At 44.9% G+C, this 26,929-nt stretch overlaps 1 protein-coding gene across 1 annotated transcript in view; it reads right to left on the bottom strand.

The window, feature by feature from the left end:
* LOC112575810 (GTPase-activating Rap/Ran-GAP domain-like protein 3) overlaps positions 1-16,970 on the bottom strand; it is a gene marked incomplete at its 5' end in the record, with an annotated part of 28,842 nt that extends 11,872 nt beyond the window's left edge. Inside the window, 13 exons of the mRNA XM_025257837.1 lie at positions 619-723; positions 971-1,086; positions 6,913-7,019; positions 7,494-7,539; positions 7,855-7,963; positions 9,357-9,460; positions 9,767-9,865; positions 12,121-12,196; positions 12,473-12,563; positions 13,811-13,875; positions 14,314-14,432; positions 15,969-16,053; positions 16,905-16,970. Coding sequence (XP_025113622.1) covers positions 619-723; positions 971-1,086; positions 6,913-7,019; positions 7,494-7,539; positions 7,855-7,963; positions 9,357-9,460; positions 9,767-9,865; positions 12,121-12,196; positions 12,473-12,563; positions 13,811-13,875; positions 14,314-14,432; positions 15,969-16,053; positions 16,905-16,970 — 1,188 coding nt within the window. The remainder of the gene's footprint in view (positions 1-618; positions 724-970; positions 1,087-6,912; positions 7,020-7,493; positions 7,540-7,854; positions 7,964-9,356; positions 9,461-9,766; positions 9,866-12,120; positions 12,197-12,472; positions 12,564-13,810; positions 13,876-14,313; positions 14,433-15,968; positions 16,054-16,904) is intronic.
* Between the last annotated feature and the right edge of the window lie 9,959 nt (positions 16,971-26,929).

Here is a 26,929-nt window from a genome sequence, read left to right as displayed (position 1 = left end):
TCATTATTGACAAACAGATGTCCTTTCAATGCACTAAGTCGGGGAAAATAATAAAAAATTGTAAGAATAGAATATAGCCTTTCTTAACCGTCATTACAGAGAAAACAGATCGACTCCACTTATAAACTTATCCAACATCTCCATCAAGTGTACTTTCAACATGGATTTTGTTGTATTGCTACATATTCTGAGGGATAATGTTATTTGGTTTTAACTTTCTGTTTAATGTGATTTCTTTTTATCCAAAACATTAAACCAGATTGGAGAAAAATCAAAGATTATTATCTGATTGTCGTTTTTATTTGCAAAGAAACATCAGTTGTTAAATGGGTTGCTCGCCTCGGCCAAAATAATGGACAAAGAGATCGAGCGGAAACCAACCCACGCCCACTGCCTAATCAGACGAAAATTCTAGACTGGTTTTTGTTTGGTTGCAAGGGAAGCTAGAAAGGGAAGCCGAGCGCAAGAATGGATGAGATTTCACAAAAACGAGGAACAACTGCTCGAGAAGCATAACCGCTGCCAGAGCCTCGTAATAAATTCGTATTCCGCCAATCACATGTTGGCTTAGTAAACAACTTTTATCTTAAAACAAAGACTAAATTGTTTGTCACAAACCTGTCCTACGCGCACAAACTCCATGCGGCGAGCTTCCTCCTTCCGGTGAGAGCCGTGCGCATCCTGGATGACGTCACTGAACGCTCGTCGGTAAAGAACGTTATTCTGAGAAATAATTGTGTTTGTTTACAGTTCATTGCACAATGTGACACATTATATGATATATGAATTGCTGCAATTTGAAATAATCCTACACAACTAATACTTGTATTAACTGTCTGCATGTATTACTAACGGATCTTCAAAGTTTCACAGAAATGAAAGAAAGGACTTTACAAAAAAATATAAGTATTTTACCGATGCTTATCTACTTATGTTACAGTGACCCTTGACCTTAGGTAAGACTACTGACCTTGTTAGCGTCCCCCATGTATTCTTGGTAAAGGTTACGGATCAGCATTTCCAGAGTTCTCTCCCTTTTCTGTGCAAAGAGCGGGTTGTTCACCGCCGCCTTCTCTCCGTTGATCACTAAAACAAAACGGACAGGGGTCAAGACCTTTGACATCCTCGCCACGAACTTGTATCGTGTCACGTGTCTACTAGGTTAATTTGTGGAAGGAAGGACAGGATGAAAATTCAAAAACTGCTACTCTTGCCTGATAGTGTGTCTTTAATAAAGGGGAGCCACTCTGGGGTCAGCGCCATGACTGCAGCAAGTTGGGTGTGCATAGGAAGTGCATGGACAGGTGCGATTAAGGGGGAAAGGGGAGTTAAGTGTTGGGCGTGATTAGCGGAAGGGCAGGCGGCAAGTCACCGCCAGACGCCTGCTGTGATTAGCTCTGGCCGGAAGTGACGTGTGAAAAGCGCAATCGACCGGCTACTGCGCGAGGTCGGTCAAATTACCGCTAATCGCCATCCAGGACGTCGCCACCAACCGTCATGTCGCAGGCTTCCTGAGATGGCGGTCTGAGGACCACGACCTCTGTGCCACCGACTCGCTTGTGAAGATTCTAGAACGAAGCAGAAGTCGCGTCCTGCGATTGGACAGAGAGGACTGCAAACCTGGTCACATGACTGCTCCCATTGAACGTAACACGTGGTATGCACGTGACTGTACGGACTTTTGAATTATCTGGATTCCAATATGTCTGTTCCTTTTGAAACGCTAATCGTCAAGACTCGGGTCGACAAAGATCGTCGAGAGCGATCGGTTCCAGTGTCGAGACCTCATCCACGACCGTCACGTGACCCTTCTGTCCCCACCACGACTGTATCGGTCATGCTAATAGATGAGAGATGGAGGGTTCGCCATACACTGCCACCCTACCATCCCCACCCCGCATCACTGGCGCCACCTGTACCGTGAGATGCACGTGTCAGGGGTCCTCGCTGGCTCAGAGGGAGGAAGAGAAGAAGTTGCCGGTGAAGATCAATAAGATGAGGAGGAGGAGGACCGCCGGCGACCTGGTCTATTCTCGCAGATACCTCAGTTTAAATGGAATTTGGAGCGCCCAGCCTCCTGCCGATGGCTGCGGTTTAGTGTAGACGGGAGAGAAATTGAGGAAACCACTGGAACTGTTTGGCCGAAGGAAGTGAGTCTATGGATACGGCAATGGCAGCAGCCAGTGAGAGAAATCCCTTGAGCACAGCACAAACTCATTTTACTTCCAAAGCCGTTGCACCATTTCCATGCAGAATGTAGCCCGAGTGGCTAGTCTGGCAGCGAAACCCATAACTTTGTCTAGAAGGCCGCATGGCTTTTGAAATGGTCACGTGACGATCCTCAAGACATGGCCATGTCAGTCTGACAGAAGGGTAAACGCTTCTGAACCGGTTTCTCTCACTTTTTGGAAGGGTGGGTTAAGAAGATGAAGGGATAGGAAGGAGACTTAGCCAAAGCTAGAACAAGCAGAGCAAGTACTGGACCTGAGTGTTCGGGGGATGAAGCAGGGTGGCAAGGGATGTCAAAAACAAACACGTCCGTCTGACATGTCAGGACAAGGTCTACTGACACTTGCTAGCCGACTATACCTACAGTTACTAGTCGGGTATAGTTACACTTACTAGCTGACTAGACCTCCACTTATTAACCGACTAGACCTCCAGTTGCAAAGTGTAGGACGACTTACTGGAGACACTTTCTCGGGGTGACTTCAAAGACCTACAGTAGTCAATTCTTTGGTTTCCTCATACTCTCCAAAAAAAAAAAAAAAAAAAAAAAAAAAGAAAAAAAAAAAGAAATAAATCCTAATCCGGCAGCGGCGAGGAAGATGCTAATGAAGTTGCTCTCTTGCAGCCGTACGGTGAGAAACCAAAAACATTCAAACATAAAACAGAAGAGTTCAGCAGGCGCTAACTCTGACAAAGTGCCCTCCCCTTACAAGATGCCTTGTTCGGGGTGGAGGTAGTGGTAGTGTGCGTTCACTAACACGTGGGCGGTGTGCAGACCTGATTCCACTGACATTTCCATGATATCTGCAATGGGGGAGTAGGTTGGGAGGGGCGGATAGATATTAAAGCTGGCTGCTGCACATCGTCAGAAGTTTTCCTCCAGTCGCTGGCAGGATCATCATTCTTGCCCCCATACCCTGCCACTCCCACCCTGCCATGCTGGTGTCTAACCGAGAGCTAGACACTGTGATGAAGTGCTCGGAAAACACGAGAAGCGCCGGGAAGCTACTACAATTCGATGGTTTGAGAAAGACTATCTGGCTAGTCCATCACGGACACCATGGGCTGGAAAAGCCGTGGGTCCTGTTAGTGAGTAGTAGTAGCAACTTCGGATAGACAGACTCTAGACAGAAAAACACCCACACACACATGCACGCAAGCACACACATAATCTCGTTTAACACTGTCTGCGTGTGGAGTTGGTTGCCAAGGTTACAGAGACCCCGGCATCAGACTGACCGAAATCTTGGGGCGGAAGCTAACGGTCAGGGTGAAGGTGAGGTTTTCAAGGGGGCAGATAGCAGGTGAAGAGCAGCCATGGCACCAGGTCCGCACGTAGCCCAACACTCGAGAAGACAGAGTGGTCCAGTGGAGTCTGAAATCCAGAACGACTCCCCGGGCAACTGTAAGACCTCCTTGATGTCCCCCCGGATGCAGACGGCACAGGATACGAGCCCCACTCTCCGGCGCAGTGTCAACGCAGGGGTCGACCGGAGTTATCTGCCCGCAGCACTGACTGTGACCTCAGTGTGACTGACTTCAGTCTGAACTTTGTGTCCTCAAGTACTTGCATTCTCAACAGGCTAGCTTCATCCCTTTTAACCTTTAACCCTATTAACATCAGTAACGAGGCGGCGGTGAGGCCATGATTATTGTCAGTGAAGCTCACCTATCATAGAAGTGTGCTGCTCAAAGAATTAAAAGATCACAAGTCGAAACACCAAAGAAGCGGTGGCTTCAAATGATGAATTATTCACACCTACAATGATTCAAAGTCTTGAATAACCCATCATCCGACATCATCAACGCTGTCTCATAAGGTCTGAGGTCTCAAGTGACCCACCATGCAACATCTCTGTCCACAATAAACTCTCATGACTCACCATCGGGTGAGCTTTTTTTTACACCATACTTTTTCATAATGTGTTCTTTTAAAAAATTGTCCTGGAAGCTCAGGTAATAGCGTTTCATCTCATGCCAGATAGAAGATTATGGCTGCCATGTATACTTCACGGTGAATCGGAGCCAGGACACCTTAAGTCCACGAACAGGCACCTTCTTTTCGAGAAGTCTGGTTGACTTCCCCACCCCCCAAGTCGTTTGCAGCAACCAGAGCTCTAAAAGAGGAGGAGTTCTCAATCTTCAAGAAAAAGAAGAGCTGCTCTCTCCAGGCTATCTCGACAGGAAATGACGTCATTTATGGGCTCCCGATACCACTGGGCAGGATGTAAGGGACCTGCGCATGCGGAAAGCTTTTTAGTCCCACAATGACGACAATGAAATAGCGCGGACGAAGAAGCGGGGATACAAGAGAGTTTATTCCTCCGCACAAACACAAGCAAACGGTCCGTGGAAGCTCTGGCCGCCATCGATCTGCTGAGCATCTTAATGAGGGTCTGCACGTGCGCTCTCCATCTCTGGACGCAAAGTCCTCGACAGCGTCACACCTCTACACGACAAGGCTCCGGTTAAAAAGCCACCAGGGATGGTCTAAGCCTTGCTTTGTCATTTACACATCATCGGGGTTCTTGCAGTCTCTAAAAAAAGAAAACTGTCATGGAATGAAAACATGTCCACCTGTTACGCAAGTTGTTTCAGGTTATTGGAGTTCTATACCGACTTACACAGAACATTTCAATATTTTTCAATGTCACAAATAAAGTCATAAAGTTCATTAGATTTTGAAATCTCCATATAACAAATTATCCAATATAATGATTTTTTTTCTCTGGTCCGAATGGGTTTGTTATATCAATGGAATCTAGATGCTACATTGACAGATAAGCTATGTTTGTGGAAGGCGAGATCCGAACCATGACAAACCAATCTATGCTCGTGAAAAGAACTTTACTCTTGCCCCTACATATCTTGAGAGTTACAAGCTATACATCACGGAGTATATATATATCTATATAAGACATATACAGGCGTCATATCATTACTATCCACTCCCATCTAATTACCGTTAGCTACCATATATTTACCCCTCACTGCTTTATTCTGCTTAATGAGACCGCCGGGAGGTACCTTAAGAAACAGATCAGGTATTTAGGGCAGTGCAAGGTGCGTCAGTCAGACCCGGTGACATCACACGTGAAAGGAAAACCAAGTCAGGTCTGGTAGTGTCATTAGCGCCCACAAAAACACGGAGGACCAACGTCACCAACGGACATAAAAACCAAGTAGGGCAGTGAGAACGTCACAAGTGCTTTGTTGCGAACCTAGCGACAAACCTATTATATTTTTTATTTCTTAAAAGAGAGGAGACAGAGAACAGCGGCTCTTCTTGAGAGGAAATTAGACAGAGCAGATGCTTGACAAGCTTGAGAGTGGGTTGGGCAAAAAAAAAAAAACACGACATACATAAACAGAGCAGGACAGTAATGTCTGCAATAGTTCACGTCCTGTCTACGGGGTTTAGCGTCCTGTTTGCACCAGCATGAGACAGGAAGCTACATCAGAGAAGGACAACACACACACACTCCACTCCAATGATGAACCACAGCCGCCATTTCACCTTCTGCGTCACGACGAGGCCAGCAGGCAGGTGCTTTCAATGGCTTTTCACTCAACGAATCACTCCCCAATCCCCGCAACTTCCAAAAAAAAAAAAAAAAAAATTTCCGATAATTCTTAGTGAAGATGCCACTCTTTCATCGGCGCGAGCTGGAGGAAGTGCGCACGTGTTGTGTGCAAGCTTTAAAATTTTTTTTCTCCTCTCCTTAGAAGTCTGCGTATTTTTAGGTCACGTCTTCCGGCCTGCGCTCTACTTGCGGTTTACTGACATTTGAAAGCAGCATCTGGTTCAAACTATATTTGGCGAAGACGCAGATGTGTGTCCCGTTACATAATGAGTTCGAAATGAATGTCTTGAAATATTTTTGCCTCCAGTTCACAGCAGTCAGCGTCCGTTGGTGATGGAGGACGCTGGACGAGGCGGAAGAAAGTGCGAGAAATAGCAACAAAACAACAGAAAGGAATTCTGGGGGAAAATGAGAGCAATGCTACTGAAAGTAGTCATATCTGGACATGTGTTGTCAAATATGTGACTGTTTGATAATTTGGTTTTGACCCTCGTGCAAAAGATGTCTAAAATGACGAAAGCTGCATCCGGAGAGAGATGTTTTTCAAAGCTAAACAAGAAAATTGGAGTTATTCCACTCCTGCACCACAAACATCTTTAAGGATATGACAGTATCAGCATAGAAAAATGTTTTGCATAGAAAAATGTTTTAAAAACATTGATTTAAGTCAATTCATTTCACTGAGGTCAAAGGTTTCGCAGGGTCAGGGAGGGTGTTATAAAGACCTCATTGTTTTGTGTGTACCCTCCCAACCTGTCTGCGGGTACAATGAAGTTCGTTTCGATTCAGTTGGGAGGCAGAAGTTGAAATCCTTCTAGTCCACGACTTATTAAAGGAATACAAAGTAATAGTCATCGATTAGCCATCAGTGCCTGACAACACGTGATTTGTTTCTCAGTCGTTTCTTCCCAAAGTTCATTTGGCACCACACGACTTTACAGTTACTTGTTGATGATGGTTGAATGCAGAGTATTTTGTGGCTGATGGTTGTTAGCACAGAATTTTTGAGACAGTGCTACACATTGTAATGGTTAGCTAGAGTTCTTTGAAGTACAGATGAAATACTTAAGGACTGATGGTTGGCTTTTCAAAAACTTACTTTTCACAAGAAGAAAATCCCGGAACTCATGAGGATCGCTGAAAACAGGAGGCACCGGGAGTGGAGGACCAAACAAGGGCACAGACTCCTCTGAATAAACAGTCAGTCTGCAAAACATACATGACAATGTCAAAGTCCACTGGAAAATGTCAAAATATTTTAAATAAAATGTTTGAAAATGAAAACCTAAAAACACAAATGTTAAAGTTAGTCCAGTGTTGTTTGAAGCACTGTCAACAAATGTTTAACAGCCTTCTGGCTCCCTCAGAAAAGATGAAATTTTGCACATTTTACACGATGTTCTCATGGTGCAGATATGTAAATTACTTTTGTAGACACACGTAGGCGCACGAAAACACACACACACCTTCAAACATGTAACCAAGTAGACGATAAGTAATAATTGTACACAAGCCGACACACACACGTAAACACAGGTACACAAACACAAACACACCCATGTGAGCATGCACTTTAACCCCGATATTTCAAGAGGAGTCAGTAAACATGAGTCAAAGGTCAATATTAAAAGCAATTTTTTTTCTATTCAGAGTGGCAAGAAACCACTCTGTCAGCCATACCTGTAGCTCTTGGTTTGCTTGTTGTACACAACCACCAAAAATATGTCTGGTGGGAGGTCAAGGAATTTTCTACTCTGTGTAGACTACAACTTTGTTATTCCAACATAGACACCTACAAATATAACACAGCAGTAATAGAAGTCACAGAAATTTGCATAAACCCTACGGTTTAGAGTAAACCACAGAGACTTAGCTGCAAAAACATGATGATGATGATGATGATGATTTCTAAGGATGTTTTGAGAGAAAAATTCTGTGGGTATGTAAATTGTGGCCGGTGAGCAATACGACAGTTCACACCAATCACAGTTTTGTTCTTCCCTGGAACAGGAAACTCAAGAGAAGCAGACGACAAGGATACGAGTGAAGCGAGTTTTCATCATGCTGGGTTTGAACGCCAACGTCTTGTGGTCGCCGTCGAAGAAGACGATGTTCACGATGTCGTTACCGATGTGTCGCTTCCGTTCTACCTGCAAAACACAATTATTTCACCTGTACAAAATGCTATTCTCCTCACGTATAACACAACCATTTCACCTGTATGAAAATTATTTCACAAATAATTATTTTACTTGTCTAAACCCTTCACCGCGAGTAGAGGACTCAGAGGTTGAACCTAGTCAACAAGTGGATCAGTCTAGCAGCTAGCCAGGTCAAAGGTGAACTCAATCAACCCAGGAAAGAAATCTCTATGTGAACAGCTACCACTGTGAACAGTCAGACGAGCAGACGTGATGTCAGACGACAGTTAAGATCCACCCGGGGCAGCGGCACATCATGTTTACCACCGGCTCCCTCTAACAGTCTCATCAAATATCTTTTGTTTTCTTGTAATAAAATAACTGAAGCGGAGATTGTTTCGCCAACGGCCAGCATCAGAAACTATAAAATCCGAGTGAAGGTAACAGCTCGAGGAGGAGGATACAGAAGATTCTTATCAGCACGTGCGCGTTGGCGCCCGGGGGTCATTCCTTTTTTCTTCTCTCTATCTCTTGCACGAGCTGTTTGTTCTTCATCCTAGTCACATCTTGTGTACGAGACACACAGCGGCCCACCTGCCATTAATCTCGGTGCAAGGGTCGGAACATGTGGCGGTAAATATGCTATAAAATCCACCCGTCCACCCTTTTTATCGTCTAGGATTTTTTGAAATATATTTAATTACATCTTTCTCTTTTAGTGGTAGTCATGGTGAATGCGGACTATCATCAGGGAAATGCCTTTCGGGTAAAACTGCCAGATAATTTGCGTTTACAGGAAGAAGCAGCTACATGTTTATCACACATAAACACTAGTTTATCACATGTAAGTGTTTATTACATACTTTTATCACTTTTGAGCTTTACTAAAGTTCTTTTCTTGTAAATTCACGTTCATCACAAGTAAAACAATTTTATCAGACACAATCCCAAGACCTTACTAATGAACATATGACCGTTTGATATCTTTAAAAAACAACAACAACAACAACAACAACAACAACAACAACAACAAACAAAACAAATCGTGATTAGTGTAACAAATTTTCCTAGACCTCGAGACAAGAATGAAGCACGGACAGCATGCAAAGGTCGGAGGGAAAAACAACTGTATTGATGACTAATAAAAGACAAATATAGAAAACGCAAAGAGGAATATATACACTGATGACTAGAGGGCGCTTTGGTGTGTATGTATATGTCCATTCTACTTTCCAATAATTTCTTTTCTACTCAGGGAGCAACCCTAACCCTAGCCACTAATTTAATCCGACAAAAATCGTAATTATATATACTCCTAGCCAAGACAGGTCATAGGGCAGCAGGACAGGTGACTGAGCAACAAGACAGACCATGAAGCAATCTGGACACGGGGGGTACACACCTGTTGCTTATTATCCTTGGAGAAGGGCAGCAGGGTGGACACGTGGAACATGATCTCGTGGCCCTCGTACACTGTGTACACGGACTCCTCACCTGTCGTGTTGGCTGCAACAGTCAACAAATATTTGTAGGTAGTCCATGTCGTTTATGGAGACCTACAAATCGGAAACTGTGATCTGACCACAGTCACTTTGAAGTCCTACTACTAATATGACAAAAGCTTGTCAACAAAGAAACTAAAGGTCAAGGGTCAATTCTTAGTCATCTATATAGCGACCATAGTAGCTTTTAGCTTAGCGGCTGGTTTGTTTTCTGGTTTTCACTTGAAATAGAGGCTAACAACTAAACTACATGAACACTAAAAAGGAAGAAAAACGAGGAATTGTAGAAAAGTGAATGAAGTACACTTACATTTAACATCCAGGCCAGCCTTGAACTTGTCCCACCCCTTGAGCTTGATGCGCTCACCCAGCAGGTCGGAGAAATTGTTGAAGGCATCGGAACCTTCCTCTGCGGACACAAACATATTATTATTATTATTATTATTATTATTATTATTATTATTATCATCATCATTATCCAAAGTCATTATGATTACGCACGGTCACAAACTTCTGTCTGATTCACTGATGCATAATTTATTTTTCTCTCAGACACTGATCGTAAATAACATTATTTTTTTTCTTCTTGGCAGTGATTGATAACAGCAGACAGAGGTCTGGTCGATCATCCTGGCTTTTTCTGACTGGACGGACATTGTGTAGTTTTTTTTTAAAAAAAACCTTGATCAGTGCGTGGAAGTGAACACACGTGGTGGTTATTCCAAAATAACTTCCGTTATCAACGAACCTTTTCAAATATGTAATGAACACAACTCGGATAGGGTAAAATAATCGGAATATTGTAATGAAAACCTTGAGAAAAATGAAACACTTCAGCCCTCTGCCCACCATATACCGACACTAATCTTTTCTCTCTATTTCTGGAAGACAGTTTTTGCACAGTTGCAGGGTTTATCCTTTGGACTCGATTTTTAGGAAAGATTGCAGCGGCCCTGAAAATGAGGCAACCCACAGCCGTCGTAAAACCAGATGAGCAGCCTCCATGGTTTGGAAGCCGGCCATAACGGTTTCTATAAATGGCAGTTACGTTGCCATAAATAGCAACACAGCGTGGAACCTTCTGGCTCGGGGAACACACACCCGCCCTGTAGTTTAAAATTATGTTCCAGGCTACAGAGTCACCCGCCACCAGTCACCCGAAAAGGAGGATCGAAAGATAGAAGTGGGAGGGTGAGGGATGATGTAAATGGATAGAACGATGAGATGATAGAAGGAGTGAAAGAATCTTGTTTTCACGCAGGGAAAACGTTTGGTGTCAAAGTTCAGCCTTCAACCCAGGGCTTGTATTTCTTTCCAGAAAGTGCACAAGCCTCGCTGTGATTCCAGCCAATATGCTGCTTCTTTTAGGGTTAGACAAAATAAGTCATTACAACTTCCTCTCTAAATTCCATGAACTATTTTTAGCGTTGTTCCACAGAAGGTCGACGAGATGAATCAAAACAGACAATTTCGAAGGGATAACCGAGACCAAGCACTAATCGTGGCTCTACCAAGTGTTTAGTCTGTCGCTTAGGACATGTAAAACAATCCTATCAGCTGCAGGCACTTGCAGGCACGCGCCACGTAACAAAACGTATAAATGACGTAGTCTTCTCATTTCCCTCACTGGCTGTGATCGGGAGTGATGGAACGTAAATAACACTTCACACAAGGGCAAGCACGTAGCTCACGTCCTCAGGGATCACGTCAGGCCACAGGGGGACGTCATCTGGTGCACAACAAGCAAAATGAATGGCGTTCATGTAGAAACGGCAAAGATTGCTCCCCCTTTCAGAATTTCCGTGGAAATAGCCGCAGCTGCGTCATCCTCATATTCGACAACTGCTTCATCAACACCAGCAACAAAGGCAACGACAAAACTCAATATTACCTTTAAGAAGTTTTTTGTGTGTGGGAAAACCACAAAAACTGGTCCACCAGAGGTTTTGGCTAAATAAACAGCAAGGAGTAATGGGATGCTCGGTTTGATCACAAAATTGACACAAAAATAAAATTTGGAAGGTCAATTTTCCCCATCACGCCCTAATAGCAGAAAAACAACAGATCGATGACTACAGACGCTGGTCCAGAGCTGCTGGGATGGGGATGTAGATGTAGCCTCCGTCCCACCCTGGAGGCAAGCAAGGAGTAGAATGATTGTGAATGGCCGGCTACGTGATCTCAGATAGAAACGAAGAACATAGCTGGACACATGTTTGTTTTTCCTAACTGTTCTCGCGCGTGCGCGTGTGTGTGTGTGTGTGAGAGAGAGAGAGAATAACTAGTTTTGTGGACGACTGTCAAATCGTGTTTATCCGTGATGTTGCCTTTAAAGTACGCAGACTACAATATAACCAGCGAGATATTAAATGACTTCCAGGGGTCACTTGTGTGCACCAGACTGTTTCCTGTTTCTACAGGATTGACTAGAGCACTTGTCATCCTCATCATAAATATTGAGCTTTCAAAGGGCAAACTCTTTTTCACAATAAAAATTAAAACCTCAAACAGCGACGGTTGAGCACATTCTCGATATTTCAATTTGTGATTCTCTCATGACAGAGAAGGACAAGCAAATAAAATGTAAGGCATGTGGACAGACTTGTACATCTGTAAACAGGAAGAAGAAGAATGTGTCCTCGGGGTAAACATCCACAGACTCACCATTGCTGTAGAACTCATCGTCTGTCGTCTGTCCATCTTTGGCGTACAAGACACCGATCTTGAAGTTGACAGAACCCTAGACAGAAAAAGTAGTCTTGACTGATCATGTTAACACTAGCACACAGACAGGTTTTATTGTTGTGAACCCTGACCTGTATGGCATGAATGTGTAGCAGCAGAAACCAAGGGCAGGGCACGTAGGGCAACCACAGGATAGTAAGTCAGGGTCGTTACAATCTTACTTCTGTACGGTTACAGTCAACGTTTCCTCTTCTACAGTCTACTACTTCTGCTTCATTAGTAACTTATTGGTGTGTAACGGTTTATGTGACGTCACTGGATGCACTCTTACTTCCTGTTCCTCCAGGACCAGCAACTCCTTCTGGATTTCCGGGTCGAAGATTTCTTTCGGACCTCGCTCTAGTTTCTCGAGGTCGAAGTGTCTGCACACAGATCATCATGACACGATATGACAATACCATGAGGGTACAAGAGAAAACAGAAGGTAAGAAGAGAAAGAATCAAAAGATGAGAGCGAATAGAAGACAAGAAACAAGAAGGGTCCCCCATCACATATCCCTGGCTGCAAATCCTCCTTGGTATCACAACAACCGACAGATTTGCTGATAATAGTGTGCGACAACTGATATAACTTCACACACACACATACACACGTACACACACACCGCACACACACACACGCACTTTCTAGGCTGTAGTGGCGGCACAGAAGTAGGAAGCAATCATGATTAGCAACATTCATGTTGAATGGCAAACATTTAGCTTCGACATTTCAGAAGAATGACTGTTGCCTGGCAACGGAAAATATGAGTGCAGCAGAGCGCGTTCAGACTTTTTGTGTGACCCTGTAGAGTTACATTTACACAAAAACTGTTATACTGTGTTGTACTGTGATGAACTGTGTTATGCTGTGTTATACTGTGTTATACTGTGATGTACTGTGTTATACTGTGTTATACTCGACGCTATTTTTAGTTTGCTTCCTCACGCTGTAGCTATTATCATTTTTTTTCCAAGACTCACGTTCAAGGTTGCTAGGCAACAACCTCAAAATGAAACGATGCTAAACGTGACTAGGAAGACGAGGCGAGAGACATGAAGCCTAAAATAACACAAAGACAAAGACGGAGACTTATACTCGGGTATGGCATTAACTGTCAAGTCTAACTGACAATGCGACTGACAAATCTCTGACCCCTGACACACAACCCAGGGTTTCCAGGGAATCTATCACGAAGTTATGTGCATACTTGATGACCTCTGGGCACTCCTGGACTCGGTAATTAAACAAAAAATTGTGAGCTTCATTTTGCTGTATAGAGCAGCAATTAAAGAGAGGGCGACTGCTAGCGGGGGTGGTTGAGATGCTCTCCAAAAATCTATGATAAAAAAATAAACGAGGCGATTTACAGAAAAAAACGATAATAACAGTTGGCAGGTCTGCTAGATTAACCCTTTCAGGGACTGTGAAAGGAAAGGAAATGGCCGACTACCCCATGGCCCTCATACTGGCAACTTCCACCCTGATGTGACCCACAACATAACAGAGAAGGGGGATGACCGGAGGTGACTGTACGTGTAACGAACCCCATCACCAGCACCCAACTGCCCACCCCTACCCTCCTGCACATTAACTCTGTGGGTATCACGGGTAGGACAGATAGCTTACCCTAGGATGCCTTTCACTGTCTGAGGTTTGGCGGGGTTGTAAGGCAAGCAAATCTTCTTGGCGCCCTGTTACAACAGAAAACCCTCGAAACGTGAAACACTCACGAGCTTAGAACATCAACTGAAGTATTCTGGACTTTTACACATATTCATCCACTCCCTCCTTCAAAAAGCGCTCTCATATCCTCCAACTATACCATACATTCACAGCAGACATACAGATGAACACATTATGCATGAATATATATATAACATATAGTATACATATAAATTGCACAACCAACACACAACATTGGTGTATTCATGAAGAACAGTGACCAGGCAGGCTACCCTACCCGGGGTAAGCTACTGATACCTTTTGTCCAGTAATTTCCACAAAGGGAGGGGGGGGAGTCTCTGTGCAGACTAAGTGTACCGGAAGTGAGTTGTCTCAGAGCGAGGGCAATTTATCTACAGGATGTATCGCCGATGGCTGGCCTCTGTTAATGAAGGGATGCTGCTAACCGTTTTCTTCCAGAGGATTCCGCGGTACTGAGGCACGTTGTGGTTGTTGGCGTCTGTCACCACCACCGACAGCAGGAACGGCTCCTTGTCCGCGTCAGCGCCGATGTAGTGTTGGTGCACTGGTGAGGACAACCAAGGGAGGGTATCAAACACAAACTCCAACAGACGTGTACAATGAGAGAGAGAGAGAAGATAAGAGAAATACAAAGATATCGAAGAAAGGTAGAAGAGCAGCAAGTAAAGCAAGAGAATGAAAGAGAATGATTTATTCGGTGAGCTCTGAAGTTTGTGGTGCAATCAAATATTCTCATTTGGTCCTGTTGGCCACACTTGTGATTCGTGTGCAAAACATCGGATCAAGGATCCTTGAAAGTTTTTGCTTCTCCGCCATCACGTTCGCTGTATCCGTGGGTCGCTTGCTATCATCGTTATTGTTGTATACCCAGGAGTAAAGGTCACATGGGTGGTTGGGAAGGATGATTGAAGAGGCTTCGTTTAATGACCACCTTGTGAATCTTCCTCCATTTACATCCAGCGGGCCGGCTTCCGCCTGTGTGTGGCGACCTCTGGGCACCGAGAGATGTCGCTGTCGTCCTTTTGCGGTCCGCGAGTCCCGGGTAGGCTAATCCACTCGCTGATTACACCCTTGGGCATCACACCCACATTTTCTTCATCACTGAATCCTGACTCCGTGGCGGGGATGACCCTAAGTGCAAAGAGATCACCCCGGCGACGAGATCATGACGAGCGTGTGGCACTGCGGTCATCTACAGCAATTGTCTCTACACTTCTACATTTACTCTTCCTTTTGTTTCTTATCGCCCCTTCACTCACACCCCAGTGGCAGGACTCACTACTCACACTACTTCATCAACCAACTGAGCATTTACCACACTCCTCCATTCACTGAGCGCCAAGAACGAGCTGACAGACTTTCTTCAGAGTCGAAACGAGGTTAGTGAGCTAGATATATCACTGAATTTAAATTTTATGAAAAAGAAGTGAAGAAGACCCGAACAAAAAAAAAAAAAAAAAAAAAGACAAATAGTATACTGTGGAGATATTTAAAGAGAAAAAACTCTACATACTTGAGAAAGTGAAATGGAAAAATTTCACAGATCGAAAGGCAAAAAACCCCCAACAAACAAACAAACAAACAAACAAAAACAAAACAAAACAACAAAAACAAAAAACCACAAAGAACAATACAAAACAAAAAACAAACAAAAAAACCCAAACAACATCACAAACAAGCAGCCCCCTCTTAAATAAACAACAAAAAACCTCTTTAGCTGCTGGAAAATCGTTCTGAAAGCTGGACGAAAAAAACCAAGACAACAACACGCGGCAAAATCATTCACAGGAAGGTTTATTTATTGAAACCTGTGAACGTCCCTAGGGCTGTCTGCAGGTAACAGAACTTACTTTTTTAATCTCCAAGTTAGGAACAAAAAAATGTTTACATGATCCCCAGGTAATGCGAGTGGTGCAGGTAAATATTATGCCTTACCTGATTTTTTACCTAACACTGAGCCGACAAAAACTTCAAACTTGTGAAACATCTTTTCCCAACACATAGGAAATGTACACACACACAACACACACACACGATCAACAGCCCCCCACAAAGGTCGCTGGGGGGATGGCATACTTACATTTTCCCAGAAAGTACTTGAAGTACCATCGTGTCTGAAACTCCGGGTTCTCCAAGTGTATCGGGCTGTTGAGTGGACTGGACAGCTGTAGACAGGAAGTACGTCATGTCACACTAACAGCTACTCAACAGCATACTGACACCTGACACCACGTCACAAGACAACATGTAACACCTCTGACAAGTGACCCCACATTACAGGCACGTCACAGCATGTGTCACACCAAAAGTGACCTTACATTACAGGCATGTCACAACATGTAAACAGCCTCCAGTCTTCATTCTTCCTTTCTTCATTATTTCTATTTTCATTTGTTCTTTTCATTTTTTCTGCTTTCTATCATCTCTCTTTATTTTTTTGGTTCTTTTCATTTGTTATTTTCTATCCTTCTTTCTTTGTTTTCTTTGCTTATTTCTATTTTCTTTCTTGTGCTCACATTGCTATGTTCTTTGCTGTGTTATTTCCATCTTTCTTTTTATTTTTGTCTTTCTTTCTTCCTTCCGTCTTCCTTTCGTCTCTAATGCAAAGCTATTCAGATGCCGAACCGAAGACCAGCATCACAAACTCGGAAGATAATTTGATCAGATCGTGTCGTCTGCTTTCTTTGGTCAGATTTCCTTCGCCAGCTCTGTCTTGTACAGGTCGTCCTCAGGATTTGTCTATAGCCTCGTTCCGGTGCCGACTGGGGGTGGGGATGGGGATGGGGATGGGGTACACACACACACACAGGACTGTGTCCGCCACGTGCACGTTCCTCAGGAGACGAGGGTGAACGGAGCTCACTCACCAGACGTGGGCCCTGACTACCCACGAGCGGCCACAAAGAGAAGAAAGCGAAGAAGCGAACTAGGACGGAACAGAGGAATAGTTTACATAGCTCACAGTAGTCTAGTCTTCAACTACAGAATCTCGCAGAAACAAGAAATAAATACATACATCATCGCAGTCGCCATGCTCGCCCGTCTCCACACGGAAGCGACCGCGTTTTGCTGGTTCCCGTCCGGGTCACAGGAGGCGAGCTGCAACACACAGAGAGGGGGAGACATGATGAGACAGAAGTTGAAGGGTCTGAACACAGAGCTAGATATAGCTTACAGCTAAATGCATTATACATTATACATATTTTCACGAGCAAAACACTCAAAGTGCGAAATGACAGGACTGGTACCTACCCTTTGCCGCCAAAATAACACAAGGAGCTCACTTGTGATCCTTGATATATGCCTCGAGGGGCCAGCCCATCCCGACATGTCCATACTTCACACCTCTAGACAAAGATACTGCGATCAGAGTCCCCAGACTCCCGCCCGCCTGTGAATCCTATCAGATGACGACTTGTATCCATGGTAACCACATCCCTTGTCTACATGGACAACACCAGATGGCTGTTTGTCTCCTGTAAACCACATCAAGTGGTGTCCCTCCTCCACAGCTCCACGGACAGCTGTTGGTGTCAACAGGAACAGCTACAGACGTTTCATCTTCACATGAATCACATCACAGGCCAGACTTGTTGCCATAGTAATTACGTTAAGCGATCGGCCGGCCCGTCTTCACAAGAAACCGAGTCAGACGAGGGTCTGTCTCCCCAGTGGTTGCCATCCCACCCCCTCGACAGAACCAGAAAGTAGTGGACGAGTGTGCTTCCCTGCCCACTGTGCATCCCGCTAAGTTCTTACAGTGTGACTGTGACGTGGTTCTTACAGTGTGACTGTGACGTTGTTCCCACAATGTGGCTGTGACGCGGTTCATACAGTGTGACTGTGACGTGGTTCGCACAATGTGACTGTGATGTACTTCTTACAGTGTGACGGTGACGTGGTTCCCACAATGTGACTGCGACGTAACCATGACGTAGCCACGTTACTCAGCAGTCGGAGCCTGCTGATCCTCAGCAGTGCAGCTCGCTGTATGTCCAGGGACCTCAGGCTCCAGTCAGTGACACCGTCGTGAGACCCTGCGGTCCTTGACCAGAGTGTATTGACAGCAGACGACAGGGCGGAAGTCGTTGTGATTACATCAGGAGGCACACGGAGGACCGTCTTTGTGCGATGATCAACCAGCCGACAGACCAGACAGGTTGACAAATGAGACAGCACAGACAGACGAGATTAGCAGACGAGATGCATCCACAGGAGCCCTACATCACCCACCCAGATACCCTGACAAGTAAAGCCAGCCAAACGGGAGGAATCGCCACGAGAGGGACGTCTAAAGGAGGAGACACACTGATGGCTGCAGCGGATGGACAGATATCGTATGTCAACAGATTTAAGTAGACGATCACGTGTGAAACAACGAACCTCGAAAGTCTTTTCCAGAATATCAGACGATTTTTGTGCTGTTGCCTGGCTTTGAAAGCTTTAGGGTTGTCTCGCGCGTGCGAGAAACACAATATATCTGCGAGATCTGCTTCCTCCAACATTTTTTTTCTCTCCAGGGGGGGCAGGTCTTCTGTCTCGTGACATCATGGCGTCTCCGGATACAATAGACTGCCACGTCCACCACTGTCTTGGTGTGTGTGTGGTGTGTGTGTGTGGTGTGTGTGTTCACATTCCAAGTGAATGAAGGTGACTGGCAGAAAATACATATAGCGACACGTTTAAGAAGAAGTAATATAAAATATATCTCTAAACAGTATGGAAGACTCACCAGTTCCACGGAGCCATAGTGTCGTCTGCTGAACACCCCCCGCCTAGCGGCCAAGTCAGAAGCAGGAGAGCTGCACACATAAAAGGGAGACAAACTTAGTCCTCGGGGACATAACTGGTGTTTGGCTTGCGATGTGAGGTTTAAGTATATTTGAGCTGACAACCTGTGAGGTGCTGGTGAGGACAAGACAAGAAACAATTGCAGGAAAATCACATAAATGTTACAGTTCGCACCGTTACAAAACTGCCAATAACGACGAGAAACTCACTGAGAGGCAGATGAACTGCTCGGTGAGTTTGCACACATCTGTAAGACACGAACACTTCCACGCTTACATCCGGGTACTGGTGTCGTAGGATAACATCAGTTAAACATCCTAGACCTACACCACTTGAAGTGGAGAGAAGTTGCAAGTAACTTTGGGTAACTCAGCTCACTTGGGTGTGTGTGTGTGGGTGCGTGTATGGATGTGTGTGCACGCTCGTGTAGTGTATGTGTGTGTGTGAGAGAGAGAGAGAGAAAAGACCTAGCAATCAAACTGCACCATCTTCACACCCTGATGATGCACATAAGATTATCCATTCGTGACGAGAAACAAAACTCATTTTACAATGGAATAACACTAAACCTGATCATCAAACAATAACCACCCATAACAACCGCCATGATGATGTCCAGCGTTTGCGAATAATAATAATAATAAAGCGAAAAATAAAAAGCGCACGTGCAGATAGCTATAGATGACACCACCCCAACCCTTAGTCGATAAGTCTGAGACTCCATGATGACCGATCATAATCATCATCATCATCATCATCCATCCATCCATCATCATCATCCATCATCCATCACCCTCCATCATCATCATCATCATCATCTGCAGGAGGAAGGACAGGAGATGGAGTGGACCGAGAACATGGCAACAACGTTCCGTCGGCTACAAAAAGTTGCTGGTGGCGGAGGCGGGAGTGGAACACACAATCAATACAACCTCCAGACTGTAAGTTATTTATCGTCCGAGTGCGAGGCGATGGCGGCAGTAAAGCTCGAGTTACTGTAACAGAGAAGTGAGAACTACTTGCCGCCGGTGTCTGCACCACACAACTGTTGGATGTCCAAAGTGGCAGTTGTGGTAAACGTCAGCCACACAACATGTCTACACCACGGACCTGGGCAACAGTGGGAAATACTAGACCAGGCAGCTCGTTGGTATGACAGTAAAGGATAATTTTGTGAAACGAGAGGTCGACAAAAATATTTACACAACACAACAAGTGACAAGCTCATTACCGTAATGAGCTTGTCACTTGTTGTGTTGTGTAAATATTTCAGACAACTTCAATGATTTACAAATAGAAAATTAGAACAATATTGTAATGTGCTTTCAACACTTGGCTGAAAAGAGAAAAAAAGGGAAATTTTCAATAATATTTCAGTTGTTTTATCGTGTTTTATTTATACATGTGTATATAAAGAGAGGAAGCGAGAGAGAACAGAACTGTTTATTGGATGGGTCAACGACTGTTTCAAATTAGGGTCAAATGCAGTATCATCGTCGTAAAACATAGACTTGATAATAACATAAGATAAATATATATACTCATATCATTCCCCCCACTCGGGTTATGCTCGTTCTCTCTCTCACACAAAATACAAACACACACGCACGCACACACGTCCTGCGGACGGCCATCAGCCTCAGTATTTAAAGGCTCCAACAAAATTAAGTCCTTCTAGGGGATTTCCAATATTCCCCTTGTTCCCCTGCATATCTTTAGACATAAACAAATTACATGGCGACATTTCTTATAGCATTCATTTCCACAAGAGACACAAACAAGAAATGCAGCTGCTGGGTCCCACTGTTTATCATGGGATGGAGGCAAGATACTTTGCCCTCATATCAATATTGTTATGTTACAGAAAATGTTCTTTGTCTACCTTGGCAGAAAGGGAATGTTTTGTTACATACAGAATATCTGTTCTGATATTTACTTCACCAACTCCTAGTCTAAATCGTATTAGAGCCTTCTGGAACATTTGTCTGGTTCTTATCGCAAGGTATCTTCTTGGTTCAAATTCCCTTTTAATCTGACTGTAAACTGAAGACCTATTCCTTGATTGTATTTTGTCTTGATATATTTCTGCACAGGTTTTTTTTTTTCAATCTTTGCTTGAGCAACAAGATGAAAGCCCTGGCGTCTCCTACCCCAACCTTCTTCCCACATGTCACTGAATCCGTTGTACTGAAGGGTGTCTTCCATTGCTTTTACCCACGACAGTCACTGATTCTATATTCCTGATTTGGAAATCTTTATTTATCGATGTTCTTTAGTTTTAGCCAGTAATTTAGTAGACAAGAGAGAGAGAAAGAATGTGTGTGGCGGTTTGATAATGGGGTAGAGGTGACACGCTCGCTTGTCACCATTACTTCTTAGGTTCAGAACTGGAGTTGGGCCACACCTTCTTGTCACGTGACACTGTTGGGTTTGTAGTTTATAGGGATAACTACTCTATTTCATTCCTCTCCAGCCTTCTTCACAAGCTAACAGGACAAAGGAAGACAGCGAGGAAATAAGACGCAGCATGCCAAGGGCCACGTACCAGACACTGAGGTGGTCCAAAATGGTCCCCACGGACTGACACTGTCGGAAGCCAAGCTCACCAATCCTACAGACACTTTACAGTAAGACACCATGAAATACCTTGCAATTCTAGAAATTTACGGCCAAGGGTACAAGACAAGTCGACACAAGAGCACTTGCACACAGACATGTGGACTATTAAGACCGAATACATCACAGGCATCAGTGCAGGGTGGGATGCAGGGAGACTACAGATGCTGGCAGAGCCAGTGTCTGACACCACCCGGGTGAGACACACCAAGAAATGCCCAAATCCACAGAGTGTGGAGGCCTGTACAGCACCGTGTCTGGCTGGGCGGATTAATGGATGATTTATATCGCAGCAAGGGACGAGACTATTTCCGACCCTCGCCAAAACCTCCCAGAGCACTGCTCCGACCCGCCACGCACATCCCTCGCAGCTTCAGCAGCAGTAAATATCTTCTCTCTATCTCACACACAGACATGCACACATACAAACACATATACACACATAGATGTGTGTGCTTTGGCGTGTGTGCACACACACACACAAACACTCTATGTGATATGCTAACTCTTTCTGTGTTGGTCTGTGTGGCTGCGCGATCACACGCCGCTGTACATGTGTATGTCGGTGTGTACTTGGTGCAAGAAGGTCACAACCTCGGGAAGTGCAAATCAACAAGGTGTTGACAGTGTCATGACATACACGTCACCAGATACACAAGTGTACCGATTTCCAATCTCTTCCTGCAGCCTGGCAATACTCTAGCTTTCACTTAAAAATATTTTAATTCCAAAGCTAAAAATCTTGTGGCTCAGATTTTAATCAGAGAACGTGTTCTAAAGTATTTTTAATGTTATTCGAGATTTGATAAAAACCACTATAAACATCTCTCAACAACATTCCCCTCTACTCCACCCCCAATACACACGTACACGAAACAAAGACAAAAAAAAAAAAAAAGCAGTTGCAGACGGCAGAAGGCGAGCATCTCTCATGTTTATGACATAGGGCTAACATAGTGAGCATCAATAACAACCTGTCTGTGGCACTGCTCTACAATGACAGACAGATAATAAGGAAGGGTGAGATGAAAATAATTCCACCACTGAGCTCGGCTAAGCTCCTGTCAATGGCGGAGATTCTTGGAAGTGAAGATCCAAGGCCGAGACAGTTTTCATGGAAGTGTTATTTCACATTCCATAACACGAAGATGATTCACCCGCCACGATACAATAAAATAAATACTCAACGCCCAACTTTTTACCAGATGGTCACAACAACAGAAAAAGTGAGGAGGATGCTGGACGGGAGGGGTGGACCCTTCCAATCTTCTTGTCTTCCAGTGTCTTTCAGGAGGGCAAGGTTAAAGGTCAAGATTGTATATTGTATACATCCTTCCCCTAAAGGGTTAAAAAGAAAAGTGTACAGCAGGAACACGATGACCTATGTATGCTGGTGAGTAAGATAATGGAGCTCTCACTTACACTCCTCCATGAAGGAGGACCACTTCACCACGCAGCGGTTTGTCGCGCAGCACGCGAGTGTCTCGAGAGCGTTCGGCAAAGAACAAGTGTCGCAGCACGATTGGCTGCTTTTGAAGATAAGCGTTACAACTCACAGCTAATGGATGCAAAAACCGAAGGCATGCTCGGCAACACTGCAGCGGAAATGCAGCGGCAGACACATTACAAATTGCGATCCGACACTTTCATCAGCCTCCGCCATTTCGTCCCCGCCCCGGGGGCTGCCGGTATCTTCTGGGACATCTACGGCGGAGATAGGGGAAGGGAGAGAGAAAAAGCTTGTCGTGGCCTGCTTATAGGGCGGTTAGTGTTTGAATTTACTTCGCCGGTGGCACCTGTAGACCAACGGACTCTTCTGTGGGAAGAAATTATGTAAATATAACACCACGGTTGTGTGGACAGCTTGTCACTGTATGACATCCTGAGTCCCTGACTTGAATCTTGACACGGTGGGCCACTCACTAGCAGAACAACTTCAGTGGGGGTGAGAAGGGGTGTGTGTGTGTTTTGGGGCCTTAAGGTAAAAGGTCGTCCCTAATTTTTGGGTGGTTGGTTGGTGTGGGGGTGAGATGTTAGAGACTGCAACTTAGCTCTTAGCAAGGGTGATGCCCATCTCCTCTCCCTCCCTGCCTTATCCTCCCGACAGCTGGACCGACTCGCGGGGTCAGGGAGAAGAGGCTGACGTTCGCTGCGCCACCCGGGTATTGAACTGCTGCGCAATCAGGTTGGATTTTTTTAGTGCTCTGACTACTACTGTCCGCTTGCCCAGGCCTGAGGGCAGCCAGGGAGGTGGGGTCGAGGCCAGGAGGAAAAAGTCGATAAGAGTCAAACAACTCAAGATGGGAGTGTGCGGGAGGTAACCCAGCAATAAACTTGGATTGTCGGTCCTGCGTGTTCCCATGCCTGCACGTGTGAGTTAAACAATGTAGGTGAACACAGGCGAGGGGGAAGGTTAGGGAAGACAGAAAGATGGTTCGAGTCCCGTGTGTGTTCTTAGTCTTTTCCGTATGTATTCTTTGATAATGTCTGAGTGTCCGAGTTCTTCATCAGGTTTCTGGAGTGACGATGTCTTTGCCTCTCCCTCCAGACATGTCAGGCCTCCTACAAGGTGTCCGCCTACAATTCCCACAACAAAAGCAGAAAGTAATTTCTCCAATGCGTTTGGATGTTTGACATTTCCCACACATCCCCCGCTACTGTTACCTCCCGACTACAGCTCTCAAGCGACCTTCTCCCAACCACAAACACCAAATAAACAACAAATGCTCACAGTGTCACACAGGTGTCATGACAGGGAATGTCACTCCATGTGGCATATTCTCAGCGATTTTCAACAGCTGCTTAAGTGTCTTTCTATCCATCAACCCTCCTCCGACGGTTACGTGACCCACTTCGCAAACAATCAGGTCAAGGACAGGGGACTGGTGGAGGAGTTGCTGCTATCAGTGATGTGGATCGTCCCCCTTGCACCCAGCCTGGTTTTAACAAACAAACAGCAAGGAACAGATCGTAGGACCCTGATGGTTGCTGAGGTAACGGCGTGGTGTTGCCATTGACAACCTACTGTGTCGCCATTGACAACCGACTGCAATGCGTGACCACCAGGTGTCACTGCAGTGACAAGAACATGCAAAAGTGTCTCCACCGTCGGTCTCGACGACTTGCTAAGTACGGGAGGGCCGGCTGCTTTCAGGGCAACATCCCCGAAACGAAACAGTTTTCTGTGCCACACCGCCACTTCCAACAGACAAATAGTCTCTCCACACGTCAGGTAAAGGAAGTGAGAGTCTGCAGACTCTGTACCCGGAAGAGACACTTCCTGTCGGGTATCGACCCGCTCCGTTACGACTCTCATTACCTCCTCCCACCATGTCTAGCGACCTGGGGCACGGGCACAGTAATGCACAACCGACTGGACATTACACAGCATTACCTGTAGAGCATGGACACAGCAAGGTAATGGTCGTCCCGTGACCTGTTCATGGGTGAGAACCTCCCCAGACCCATTGAGACCCCTTCCCCACATTCCTCGACTGGGGAAAGTTTGCTGCGCTACACGGGTATCGAACCAGCCCACCTTTCAGTCCGTTTCAAGATAAAGACAGACACCATAAACATGACCGACAATGGTCTAGCCGTTGCAGGATACATTGTGATAGTAAACCGGAGTGACAGGATACGTTGATCACAACAGTTCCCAGGAGTGACAGGATACACTCACCACGACAGTTCCTTGTGAAGCTGGATAAAACAACGACGAGAGTACAGTTCCAAAAGCAGGATACCCTGTTCAGGTTTGTGTGTTTGTTTGTGCACGCGCTGACCCAAGGTGCTGCACTAGATTCACTGGTGTCGAGTTTTCATGAAAAACACAATGTGCGTCAGTCGTCATGAAACATCATCCTTCCTAATCCCAACAGTTACCTAGTTAGTCTTTTTCCCGCAGACGACACCTGCGTGCTGCCAGATGATGAGTCAGGCCATGATGATGATGAGTCGAAAAGACTGAGAGTGGTGGCCCCTCGTTTGATATGAGAGATGCTGTACAATTGTGTCCTTAGAGACCTTAATCTTCGTTATCCTGTTTGGACATGCGCAGAACTATACTGTACCCCTCTTTCCTCTCAGTCCCTGTGAAACACCTGTGATGCAGGCGACGCGAAGGATGCGAGCCAGAAGGACGGCGCCCAGTGAAAACAATATTTTTAAAATGAAAGTGGCCTCATTCTGTCATCTACTCCGTTTAGTTTTTTTTCATCCCTATCACAATCCCTGTTTTTTATCCCTATCATAAACCACGTTTTAGCCCTATTATAACCCAGGTCTTGTCACACACCAAGTGCCTTCCCGTTGACCTGACACACAGAAGCCAATGAACGTTCACGCGCGGTCTTTCTGCAAGTCGCGTGATTCGGTTAATTGCCTAATTTAAATAAGTTAATTGAACAACATTTTCTTTTCACAAGGTGTCAAGCACGTTATTAAAAATTAGCGTGATTTAATAGTTTTAAATAGTGAGTCACATTCGGACAAATTCGGTTTTCATCGTCCATTTCGTTATATAACCTCAGCAGTCACGTGTGTCGTTCAGTATTCACGTGGTGTTAGAAAAGTAGAACATTCTCCTTGTCCAACAATGGGACGCATGCAAAACCAATTACTGTTACTGGTTCAGTCTCTTTGTGCTTCGGAAACACAATTAAATTAAAAAAAAAAGTATTTATCTATTTACTTTAATCATGGAGTGATGTCCCTTCCTGTGACTGATTACAAGATTACTAGGGTGTATCTTTTTAATTACGGGTAAATCACACCGAAACACTATTTCCTACAAACTGTGTGAATACATCCTCGTCTATTTGCAGTACACACGCCGATAAACATCATCCTGGACTGAGAGAGGTCAACAACCTGGACATTAGGATTATACACGGATGTGTTAAAGCTTCAGCCATTGGACGAGCTGGGAGGTCATGTGAGTACGAACGTGACGTCTGTGTTACTGAGGGTGACGTTTGGCCAACGGATTTTTACCCAGATATTAGGGAAAAGAATTTGCAGCCCACTAGTTCTTTAAGACTAGGGCAAGACAGCGATTTGTCTTGGTGTCGGTGTTTTATTGTCCGCCATTGATCCCAGCGTCAGTTGAGAAGCTTCATCTATGATGCTACTTGCTTGCAACGGATTAATTTGATTTAAAGCAGCATTTCGGTGCATAATGTTCTAGTGTTCAGACCCCTGTCTTCGTGTTTTGCGTTTAATTTGCGCTTTTATCTCGATGCAAAACATTTCCTTTTAATCACAAGACCACGGATGCTTTCTAATCAGATGCTGCAGGTTCACACAGAAGGACCAGAGTTGGACAAGCTTCTATTTCCAGGAATTGTCAGCCTTTGTGTTTATGAAGAATGTGGAAGAAGCAGCTGTCACGGCAGACACGTGACATGATGGACTAGACTACAGGAGGGTTCATTAAGGACATTACAATAATCGGACACTGCCATTCACACTGTTGGTGTTCAATCACGCGGTCAGGTGATGTCATGGCTCAGACCTTGCTGCCAAGGTTGAGAGAAGAACTGAGAGGAGGTGACCTCAAGTGAAGAGCTTTTATCAGAAGTACGACAGTCCTCAAGAACTAACCCAACCCCTGGAAGTTGTTAACGGAGGTCA

The sequence above is a fragment of the Pomacea canaliculata genome, linkage group LG11 (assembly GCF_003073045.1).
Source record: "Pomacea canaliculata isolate SZHN2017 linkage group LG11, ASM307304v1, whole genome shotgun sequence".
Taxonomy (NCBI): Eukaryota; Metazoa; Mollusca; class Gastropoda; order Architaenioglossa; family Ampullariidae; genus Pomacea; species Pomacea canaliculata.
Note: the sequence above shows the minus strand (reverse complement) of the source record. Positions and strands in the feature narration are given on the sequence as shown.